Below are 11381 nucleotides of genomic sequence, written 5' to 3'. Positions count from 1 at the left end.
CTGGATGGATCCTAACTAAGTGATCAAGTATATGACATATCCATATTATACTTGATCACTTAGGTGATCAAGTATAATATTGATATGCATATGGCGATACTTTCACCTAATGATTTAACAACTCATTATAATGTAAAACAATCACTAAATTAAATTGAAAACACAAAATTAAAGGAAAAATAAAAAATAAAACCAAAACACCCCCAAACATTCAGTACCGGTTGGTGTTACCAACCAGTACTAATGTCCTACATGCACCCAGGCCTGCCTCGTGCCACGTGATGGCACGTTAGCGCCGGTTCGTGCCGAACCGGTACTAAAGGGGGGACCTTTAGTCCTCACTCTTTAGTGCCGGTTACGGAACCGGCACTAAAGGCCCTTACGAACCGGCGCTAAAGCCCGGTTCTACACTAGTGTGCATCCTTCTCTGTTGATTCCGGAATATCTTGGATTATGCCTTTACTGCCGGCAAAGTTGAAAAGGGGGGCAAGGTTCATGAAGGCATGATCGCCGTCATTAGCAAAGAATCCCCGAGGAATCTCCTCTAAATCACTCGGCGGCCACTTAAGCAGGTGGCCCTGGGTCAATTGTCCGAACATAGTGATGCCCTATTCAGGGGATGAGGCAACGACCATGAATCAAAGCCTGTCATTACCTCCTGCACCATCACTCTCGTCATGTCCACTTGCAGGACGACCCCGTGCATCAGTCAAAGAGGGGCTGATCTCAACTCCCACTTGCGTTTCATAGCCGCAACCACTGAGTTTAAGCTTGACAACATGGTCGGTTCTGCTGCTGCACTTAACTCCATTCCAAATGCATCAATTTTCACCATGCCATGATGAAAGTTGTTTTTCAGTAGCAGAACCGACCATGTAATACAAAGCGGGGGGAAACCCTTTTTCTTCAAAGTTGTTTCGCGGGGTCTCACAAGCTTGCTTTGAAGGAGAGGAGTGCAGCCGTCTCATGCCCGACGCAGCTCCCATCCAATCCCCTAGCATCACGGGAAGAAAGTGATGGAGTATCCAGGAGCAGCAGCAACGAGACTAAGGCTAGTAACCAGTGCCCAGCCATTTTCGGTAGGGATTTCAGTCAGTATGTCTCTTTTTTTTTCTCACTCTCTCTTCTCCTTGTTGTGTGTGTACATGCAGAACAGCAGATGTATATATAGCAAATGTCAGCAACTCAGCCCATCTCATAGGTTGTGACACGTACACGTACGTTTGGTGTGCAACTATGCATCATTCAAAGTCTTTAGTCCTGTTCTTCAGAAAATGTCTCCAAAAAATGACCTAGCTAGCCTCGATGATCCCATCCACAATTATTCTGAATTTTTTTTGGAGAGTACTGTCTAATCTTCGGACCAGTTGATGGATTGGACAGAAAACTCCAACTGGATCGGACCGATGGACTGACCTGAATCACACGGCTGAACACCTGGACGGGGACTTGGAAATGGCTGTACAAGATTTCTTTTGGAAACTTGAAAAACTAAGATGGGGAAGAAGAGAACACTCCCGTGGCCGCTTCTATGCTCTGGTCTACATGCCAGGAATAACATCAGGTCGCCTGGTTCATGCCCAGCTGGTGCGCGCGGGTGGTGGTGGGCGGCCGTTTTGCCGGCTGTCTGGGGATGTGGGTGGTGTGCGTGGTGACCACGGATTTGGGAGGACGTGCGGGTAACGGTGAGGTCGTGAGGAGAGGGAAGGCCTGGACATGGTGTGAGGCAGGTACGAGTGTTCGACAAAGCAAGGCTGGGGGATGCCGTGGATAATACGAGAATAGCTAGCGATTGACTAAAATGATGACAGTTGGCCCTGTTCATTAGTGTTCACAAGGACAGGCCACTGACGCAGATGCCTTCTGAAACATTCTGTGTCCTAGAGTCTGGAGCAATGATTGCCGAGAGGGTTCACGGCATCTCCAATGCGGACCTCAAACCGTCCTGGCCCACCCGAAACATCCACTCGCCTCTCCTGCGCCACTTGCCGTGCCGCGTTCTTGTCGGCCCAGAGCATGCAACGGAGCGACGCGATCGGACGTGAGTACGGTGGTGACGGACCCGACCTCTCGGGCGTCGTCGCTTCAATGCGGACGCCGCGTCCCAAGAAAGCACTTATGGCCGCTACGCCACATTAAAGTGGGCCGACCGCGCCTGACCTGGCCGCGGCTATATATGACCTACTCCGGCAATGCACATTCACACCTCCTCTCCAATCCCCTCCTCCTCTCCAACGCTGTCCTCTGCGGCTCTGCCTCCCCGAGCCCCTCCTCCTACAGCGGCGATGCCAAAGTTGTGCTGGTCCGTGCCGGCAGACGGAGACGGACGAAAATCATCCTCCGGTGGATCTTGATGCCGTCGCCGTGCTCTCCGGGCCCCTCGGCGTCCACGGCGGTCGGTTCCTACGGCAAGGACGAGATCATCATCTTCCCCGACGGCTAGGAGGACCAGAAGCCGCATCAGTAGCCGTGGCAGTGGCCGCGCCTCCTCATGGAGGTGACTCTGACCGATAAAGAATTTGTTCGTACGATGAAAATAATGATGGAGCGCTTGCTCCGTCAGATGGGCCCGACGCCACCGTCGCATGCGCGCTTAAAGGAGGAGCCATCGTCCCCACCGTGCTACCGCGTCAAGCCATAGCCGGTGTCCCTAGAGTGGAGAATCTCCATGTGTTTCATAACTGAGGTGTTGAGCGTACAATTCATTGGGCATAATCGTATCAGTTGTTGATCTCCAAGAACGGAAGCCGCCAATGGATTGTATTCAATGTCCAGCCCACGCCAATAGGTAAGAAATCAGGTCGTCATCATAAAGTCTTTCTGCTGCTGAAGATGCATGTCATCCACAAGGGCTTTCATCTTGGAGAAACTATCTGTAGCAGACATATTCTCCTTGTTCATGTTGGACATGGCCATCCTGATATTGAGGGTGTGAGCACGAGACTGAGAAGAAAACATCTGCTCAAGGGCTGCCCAAAGGGTTTCCCTCGGTCAAGAGGCGACCTGAGTCAACACTTCCTTGGAGAGGGAATTAAATACGTACCCCAGAACTTGTTGATCTTGAGAGCAAGCCATTGGGCATGGGCTGGAGTGACAGCTTCCTGACTTCCCCCATCCATGGTAGTGGTGATGGTTTTCTCCGTCTCGTGAAGCGAGCCATCTAGATAACCAAAAACCATGGCACCATGAATTGGGGGCATGACTTGCGCTTTCCGCAAGACACAATTCTGTCTTCTGAGCTTTTCGGAGACTTCCTGATTGAGGATGCAGAAATAGAGGAGGAAGAAGGAGCCATATGGGCTAACAGTCTCTATTATACCATTTAAACGCTCGTAGGAGCGATGGGTGGAAACGTATGCCACTAGGCAGGGACGCCTTCGTGTTTATAAGGAGCAGCAATTACAACGGTTACAAGAATATAGAAAACGAATAGACTCAAGTGAATCTCTAGAGTCCACTAGACACAAACCACCACCGAACCTTTAAATCATCAGGTCGGTTTACATCCATGACTGATTTGTATTCTAACAGCTACAACTCAGTATTTATTCATGAGCGCGCGAACAGACCTTATTTATGTAGCCTTTTGATAGACGGTACATAGTTACACAAAAGTATACCAGATACAATCACCACCCGTATGAATGGAGATGCATAGTTACATACACACTCGAAGTACTGAAGTACGCGGATAGGTTCCCCAGCTGCATAGGAGAACATCGTTGTATATCCTCCCTTCACTGTATCTAAAAATAATCATCCCTTCCTCACAAGGAGGTTCCAGGCAAAAATTATATGCACGCACATCATGTGGTACATGTTGTCAGTGAAACGGAAATAGGCGTATCTCCATCTCTTCTTGAACAACATGACACAGAAGACCACCCAGAGGCCGAAGACAAAGCCAACGACCATGCTCAGGTAGATGGACGTCCCTACCCCATGGTGATGATCCCCATCATCTGTAGCTGGGGTAATTATTGTTGCATTAGGAGAGCAACTCTTCAAGAGTGGAGGCCCACATAAACCAATGTTTCCAATATAACTGGATGCTCGGTCATCGAGCGCCTGCAGCTGATTCCCTGCTGGTATCTGTCCAGAGAGATTGTTATATGACAAGTTGAAGCGGCTCAAAGAAGTAATAGCTGATATGCTTGAAGGGATTTCTCCAGACAGCTCGTTATGGGATAGGTCCAGGGACTCGAGTGCTTTGAGGTTCCCAATATTCTTTGGAATCCTCCCAGTCAGATGATTCCAAGAAAAGTTCAAGCTTTTCAAAGCAATCAGAGCACTAATCCCTTCGGGGATTCCTCCAGTCAGATTGTTGCATGATAGGTCAATGTTTACCATGTACGGCAACTCTTTGGAAAACTCTAGTTGTTGTCCCTTAGTAAGCACGGACAAAGTTGTTGTGTAGGAAAGTTTGACCCTAGCAGTACTGGCTGCCTGAAGAAAGCTTAAAGAATAATCTGATAGTCCATCCAGTGAATAACTATATCCATTAATCCGAGCGATTGCCTTCAGCTTTGCTAAGGATTCAGGTATACCTCCAGAAAAATTGTTGCATGCGAGGTCCAAATATTGAAGCCCTTCAATCTTTGCAAGTTCAACAGGAATATGCCCCGAAAACATATTCGAACGCAGTCGTAGCAATGCAAGGGATGTCATGTTTTCTACTAACCTTGCTGGCAAATTTCCAGATAACTGATTGTATGCAAGATCAAGAAAAATCATATCTTTTGACCTTTGAAGAACTGATGGGAAGTTTCCTGAAAGATTATTGCTATTTAAATTTAATGACCTCAATCGTGTGAAGCCCCCAAGATCTCCCTGCTGGCAAGTGGGTACCTCTCCTGTCAGCATATTTCCTGATAGGTCTAATATTTCCAATGAATAATTGCACAATGAAGATGGTATGTTGCCAGATATTGAATTGTTGTAAAGAGCAAGCACAGATAACTCCCGGGCTTCCCAATCTGAGGGCAGTGTCCCTGATAATTTGTTTCTGGATAAGTCAAAAAAGGTTACGCCCCTAGGAAACTTTGGGACTGCACCAGTAAATCTATTAGCACTTAGGTCCATTATCCGTGCTTTCATCGTCTCAAAGGATGCTGGGAGTGTGCCGTTTATTTGATTATTTGACATATCCAAGAGAGTAGCATTTGAAGCTAGGGTCCAAAACCAATCGGGTACATTATCAGTTATGGACGCATTAGAGATGTCAATGACTTGAATGTCAGATTGACACCTGAGCCATGCTGGGAATGCGGGTCCAATCCGGCATGACTTCAGGTCGGCCACTTGTAGCCTGAATGAAGGAACCCAGTCTGACCTGACCACCATGGAAACAGAGTTATCTGACATTCGTAGTTCTTGTAAACTTCTCAGCCCTTCTAAGTGATCTTCATTTATTTCACCAACTAGTTGATTAGAATGAAGATGCAGTATAGCCAGTTTTGGAAGTGCTCCTATCCACAGTGGCACAGGTCCTGTTATATAATTATAGGACAAATCTAAAATGGTCAAATTAGTTAGAGGTCTAAACCAATTTGGCAAGCTCCCACTGATGTTGTTGTCCGAGAAATCCAACACGTACAGCTTGTCCCATGAGCATTTTGGCAACCGTTCCATCAGTTCTCCTATATCCCCTGTGGTGTTGCTATCATGTAGATCCACAATCTTCAAATTGCATAGATTCTTCAAATTTGGTGGTATTATACCGGCAAGGTTGGCTTCGGCTATGTGAACTTCTTCAAGAGACGTCATACTTCCCATTTCATCAGGAATTGATCCACGGAAATCACATTGGGAGAGATCAAGATAAGTCAATGTAGTTATATGCCAAACCCAGCTGGGAGAAAATGCAGCCTGAAAGGTATTACCGCTGATATCCAACACCCGGAGGGCTGTTAGATTATAATGAGAGAGAGTAGCAGGGCTTTTTCTGAGATCACTGTCTTCCAAACAAAGAACTTTCAATGAAGGAAGCTTGTTGATTGCATGCACCCAATCCACTGATGTGCTAAGATTAACCGAGCTCATATCGAGGTACTGTAGTGAGGTGAGATGTGATAACCATGCAAGGTCATCTGAGTACAAAGGATTGTCCGAGACACTGAGAAATACAAGATTGGAGAGATTACCAAGCTGTGGAGGTACTCTGCCCACAAAGCTTGCAAAAGAAAGATCAAGATGCTGAAGACTTTTAAGAGAAGCAACAAATTTTGGGATCTGCACCCCACTGAAGTTGTTGCAGCTCAAGTCTAAATACTTCAAGTGGTGTAAGGCAGTCAAAGAGGGGCTGATATCACCTCCCACTCGCGCTTCATAGCCGCAGCCACTGAGGTTGAGGTTGACAACATGGCCGGTTCTGTTGCTGCACCCAACTCCTTCCCAGGTGCAGCAATCTTCACCATGCCACGATGAAAGCTGCTTCACGGGGTCTGACAAGCTTCCTTTGAAGGAGAGGAGTGCAGCCCTCTCATGCGCAACGCAGCTCCCATCCGATCCACGAGCATCAAGGGAGGAAATGGATGGAGTCTGCAGGAGCAGAAGCAACGAGACCAAGGCTAGCAACCAGTGCCGAGCCATTTTCAGTAGGGATTTCAGTATGCCTTGTTTTTTTTTTGCTTCACTCTCTCTTCTCTTGTTATGTATATACGTGCAGAACAGCACATGTATATATAGCAAATCTCAGCAACTCAGCTTATCTATCAGGTTGTGACACGTTTGGTATGGCTCATTCAAAGTCTTCAGTCATGTGCTGTGCTGTACAGCCTGTACTGATGTCTTAATCACTTGGGGGAAAAATTGACCTAGCCCCGATGATCCTATCCACAATTATTCTGATTTTTTTTGGAGGGTACTGTCTGATTGGACGAATTAACGATGAAGTTGCATATATAGATGCACCAATTGACGGATTGGACAGAAAACTGCAACTGAAAGAGACCGACGGACTGACCTGCATCACACAGCTGAACACCTGTACAGGAATATGGAAATGGTTGGACAAGATTCCTTAGGAAACTTCAAAAACCCAAGATGGGGAAGAAGAGAACACTACTCCCGTGGCCGCTTCCGTGCCCTGCTCTGCACGCCAGGAGCAACATCACGTCGCTGGCGTTCTTGCTCAGCTGGTACGCGCGTGTGGTGGTGACCGGCCGGCCGGCCGGCTGGGGATGGGGGTGGTGTGCCTGGTGATCGGGGATGTGGGTGGACGTATGGGTGACGATAAGGAGAGGGAAGTCCTGGACGTGGTGTGTGGGTCACGGTGTCGAGGCCCAAAAATGCTACACACACGAAATAAAAATCCACAGGCCTTTACGGATCAGCTGATTTGTCCTTTTTTAATTGGGCTAATTAACCTTCCCTCCTGATTAACCGGGCCCCCCTGATTCTAACTGGTGGGGGTGGGCGCCAAACCCCGTAAAACCCCGTATTAGTCCGTTTTGTTCCGCAACTCCGCCGGCGAGTCCGGTCCGAGGTTGCGGAGCGAGAGCGAGCGTCATAGACGAATTAGTCGAACACGCGAAAGTAGATGACACAGGGAGATATGGAGGAGACTAGCTTTATTAATCAATGATTAGATGTTACAATGATAGCTCCTCGTTGCTTTATATACAGGGTAGGGGGTCAAGGCATAAGTACCCACTTAACCTAAAGTGGAGGAAACGGGAGGGGCTAGCCCGTGCGATACACATGAGGCCGCCGCCACCTCTCGGTTGGCCCGGTTTCCCAACACTCCCCCTTGGGTAATTATCCGTATATCCATGCCTCAAAACTCCGGAAAACCAAGTGGGAAAAAATATGGAGAAAGAGCACACAGTATACGTTGTTGTATTGCACAAATTGCCTCGTCAAAAACCTCGTGTGAGAAACATCAGGAAAACTCATTCAAGGAAAAAAGAGTACAATCCACTCAACCATCAAGTTGAGTACTCGATCATCAGGATCGAGATTTTAAAGACGAGTTTGTGAAGTTTCTCCCCCTGAACCTTGCATCTCTCTAAGTCTCATCATACCGATTCCACGCACACACCTCTCTAAGGTTGATGCCGGTAATGATTTAGTGAACATATCAGCAAGATTGTCACAGGACTAAGTATGCAAAACTCTCACCTCGTTCAACTGCTGTAGCTCATGTGCATAGAAGAACTTGGGACTAATATGCTTTGTAAGGTTACTCTTCACATAACCCATCTGGACTTGTGCAACACAAGCAGCATTATCTTCATAGATAATGGTAGGGGTTTGTACGGTGTTCATCCCACATGTCTGCTGAATGTGGCCGATCATCCGCCGAAGCGATACACATTCTTTTGACGCTTCGAATAGTGCCATGATTTCCGAGTGGTTCGTGGAAGTCGACACAAGAGTTTGCTTGGACGATTTCCAGGAAAACGCAGTTCCACCACAAAGGAAACCATATCCAGTCTGTGATTTGCAATCATGCGGGTCCGATAGGTACCCAGCATCGGCATAGCCTATAATAGATAGGTCTTGATTCCTTTTATAAAACATGCCAAGATCTTTGGTCCCTTGCAGGTAACGGAAGACGTCCTTGACACCTTTCCAATGTCTTGGTAGGTTCAGAACTGTACCTCGCAAGCAAACTGATGGCGAACGCAATGTCTGGCCGTGTACAGTTTGCGAGATACATGAGTGCTCCAACTGCACTCAGATAAGGAACCTCTGGTCCCAGAGTTTCCTCCCCGTCTTCCTTTGGCCTGAACGGGTCCTTGTCTGGCTGTAAAGATCTCCCGACCATCGGGGTCTTAGAAGGATATGCCTTATCAAATCCAAATCTTTCCAACACCTTCTGGGTGTAGGCCGACTGGTGCACTAGAATCCCATCAGGGGAATGTTCAAGTTGCAGACCTAGACAGAACTTGGTTTTACCCAAATCCTTCATCTCGAATTCCGACATCAGGTAGGAACTCGCTTCCTCAATATCCTTAGGTGTACTGATTATGTTTAAATCGTCCATGTACACCGAGATTATACAGAATCCATCTTGGGATCGCCGTATGAAAACACATGGGCAATATTTATTGCTCGTGTAGCCCTTCTGATGAAGGAAATCGCTTAAGCGATTTTAGCACATTCTACCAGACTATCTGAGTCCGTACAGTGCCTTTTGAAGTTGAACACTGTATAGACCCCTGTATGTTCTATCATGGTTCGGAACGGAGATACCTTCTGGAACCTTCATGTATATGTTCGAACCCAAGTTACCATACAGGTAAGCAGTGACAACATCCATTAGTTTCATTTTCAAGCCCATGTTTACTGCCATCGAGATCAAGTATCTAAAGGTAACTTCATCCATGACCGAGGAATAAGTCTCCTCAAAGTCGACACCTGGTCGTTGACTGAACCCTTGAGTGACGAGCCTTGCTTTGTACCATACTATCTTATTATTTTCATCTCTCTTTCGAACAAAAACCCACCTATGGCCAACAGGGCGAATGTGGGGAGGAGTTCGACAAACTGGTCCGAACACCTTCCTTTTGCTGAGAGATAATAATTCGGCAGTAATTGCCTGCTGCCAATCTTTCCAGTCCGACCTTTTCTTGCAATCAGCGAGCGTGTTAGGCTCAGGGTCAAGATCTATGATTGAGGCAATTTTCGTAGCAAAGTTAATGTCGACAATTACCGTTGCCCGGTTCAGGGACTCCCCCGTATAAATATAATTTATGGCCATTTCGTCATGGAGCGCATCCGGCGCAAACACTTGCTCTACCAAATTTCCCATTATGGGAGCAAGGTCCTTTAGATTTCCCACGCCGATGTGTGCGCTCACATCTATGCTGGGTGTTTCCCCTATGGGAAAGTTTAAGTCCGGAATTTCGTGCACTGAATGTTCCGTACTTGTGCCAGGTCTCGACTGGCTCCCCGTTTCAATTTGGGGTACTTTGGTGACATGCTGTAATAAATCTCTCTTATCCTTTTTCGTGAGGCGTCCCCGAGTACTTGGGATTTGAGAAGCCGGTTTTCTCGTCCTTTTAGGCCTTTGGACGGGAGCGGGTATACCATCATTTTTCTTCGGCATTTCAACCCTTTCCGGTGCATTGCGCGCATGCACCTGCGATTTTGTCACAGTCTTTAAGTCACTAAAGTGGTCAGGCAGTTGATTTGCTAAAGATTGCAAATCGATTATCTTTTGGACTTCTCTCTCGGTCTCAGCAGTGCGCGGGTCATGAGCGTGGATCCCCGTGGCTTGCCACGTGATTTATCGACTTTTAGCATCAAGGGGTTGATTCTCTCCCCCTAAAGTCGGGAAAAAAATCCTCGTCAAAAATGCAACCAGCAAAACGAGCCGTGTGACAGTCACCTGTCATGGGGTCCGGATACCTGATTATGGACACAGTCTCATAACCTACGTATATCCCCGACTTACGGAGCGGGCCCATCGCCGATCGCCGAGGGGGTGGTATTGGTACATATACCTGGCAACCGAAACTACGAAGGTGGGAAATTTTCGGTGCCGACCCTTGCGCAAGGTGAACAGGAGAGTGGATGTTGTAGGCCGACGGTCGAAAGTTGATGAGATTGGCCGCGTGTAACACCACGTGGCCCCAACGTGTAGTTGGTAAATTACAACCCTGAAGGAGCGGTCGGGCAATAAATTTAATTCTTTTAATCAATGCCTCGGCAAGTCCATTTTGTGTATGAACATGTGGTACCGAGTGCTCAACTTTGATTCCCATTGCCATGCAATAATCATCGAACGCCTTTGAAGTAAATTCTCCGGCGTTGTCCATTCGAATAGACTTTATATGATAATCAGGGAAATTATTCCTCATTCGTATGATCTGAGAGATCAACTTTGCAAAGGCATGGTTACGTGTTGACAACAGGTAAACATTGGACCATTTAGAGGAAGCATCAATGAGCACCATGAAGTACCGAAACGGCCCCGTGAGGGGCTGAATTGGAGCGCATATGTCCCCTTGGATACGTTCCAAGAACGCCGGGATTTCATCCCTCACCTTGAGGGGCGATGGCCTAATGACTAACTTCCCCTTAGCGCATGCGGAGCACACGAAATCATCGGGATTCGGGAAGTTCTTCACTTTAACGTTATGGCCATGCGAGTTGTTAATTATATTTCTCATCATCCTAAGTCCGGGGTGGCCTAACCTATCGTGCCAGAGGCAAAAGAGTTCAGAGCTTCTAAAGACAGTCTTGAGGGTAGTGTACACGGGCGGTGCTACTATCTTAGTGTAGTATAGCCATGTGTCAAACGAAGGAAGCCTTTCGATAACATGTTTACCACCTGCATCCCGCTTTGTGATGAGTAGGCACTCCTTGCCGTTTTCATCATTGGTCTCAATATGGAAACCATTAGCGCGGATGTCTCTAAAGCTCAAAAGAGT

General features: G+C 47.4%; 1 protein-coding gene and 1 non-coding gene across 2 annotated transcripts; both read right to left on the bottom strand.

Annotated features, from left to right (window-relative positions):
• Positions 1-2673: 2673 nt before the first annotated feature.
• Positions 2674-2817, bottom strand: LOC120962222 (small nucleolar RNA Z247). The gene has a single exon (XR_005753064.1). It is a non-coding gene; the product is annotated as a small nucleolar RNA Z247 (small nucleolar RNA).
• A 525-nt stretch (positions 2818-3342) lies between these two features.
• Positions 3343-6850, bottom strand: LOC109786691 (receptor-like protein EIX2). Its single transcript, XM_020345263.4, has one exon. The coding sequence runs from the start codon at positions 6589-6591 to the stop codon at positions 3757-3759; it is 2835 nt and encodes a 944-aa protein (XP_020200852.2). The 5' UTR covers positions 6592-6850; the 3' UTR covers positions 3343-3756.
• Positions 6851-11381: the final 4531 nt, after the last annotated feature.

Source organism: Aegilops tauschii, chromosome 3 (genome assembly GCF_002575655.3).
Source record: "Aegilops tauschii subsp. strangulata cultivar AL8/78 chromosome 3, Aet v6.0, whole genome shotgun sequence".
NCBI lineage: Eukaryota > Viridiplantae > Streptophyta > Magnoliopsida > Poales > Poaceae > Aegilops > Aegilops tauschii.
Note: the sequence above shows the minus strand (reverse complement) of the source record. Positions and strands in the feature narration are given on the sequence as shown.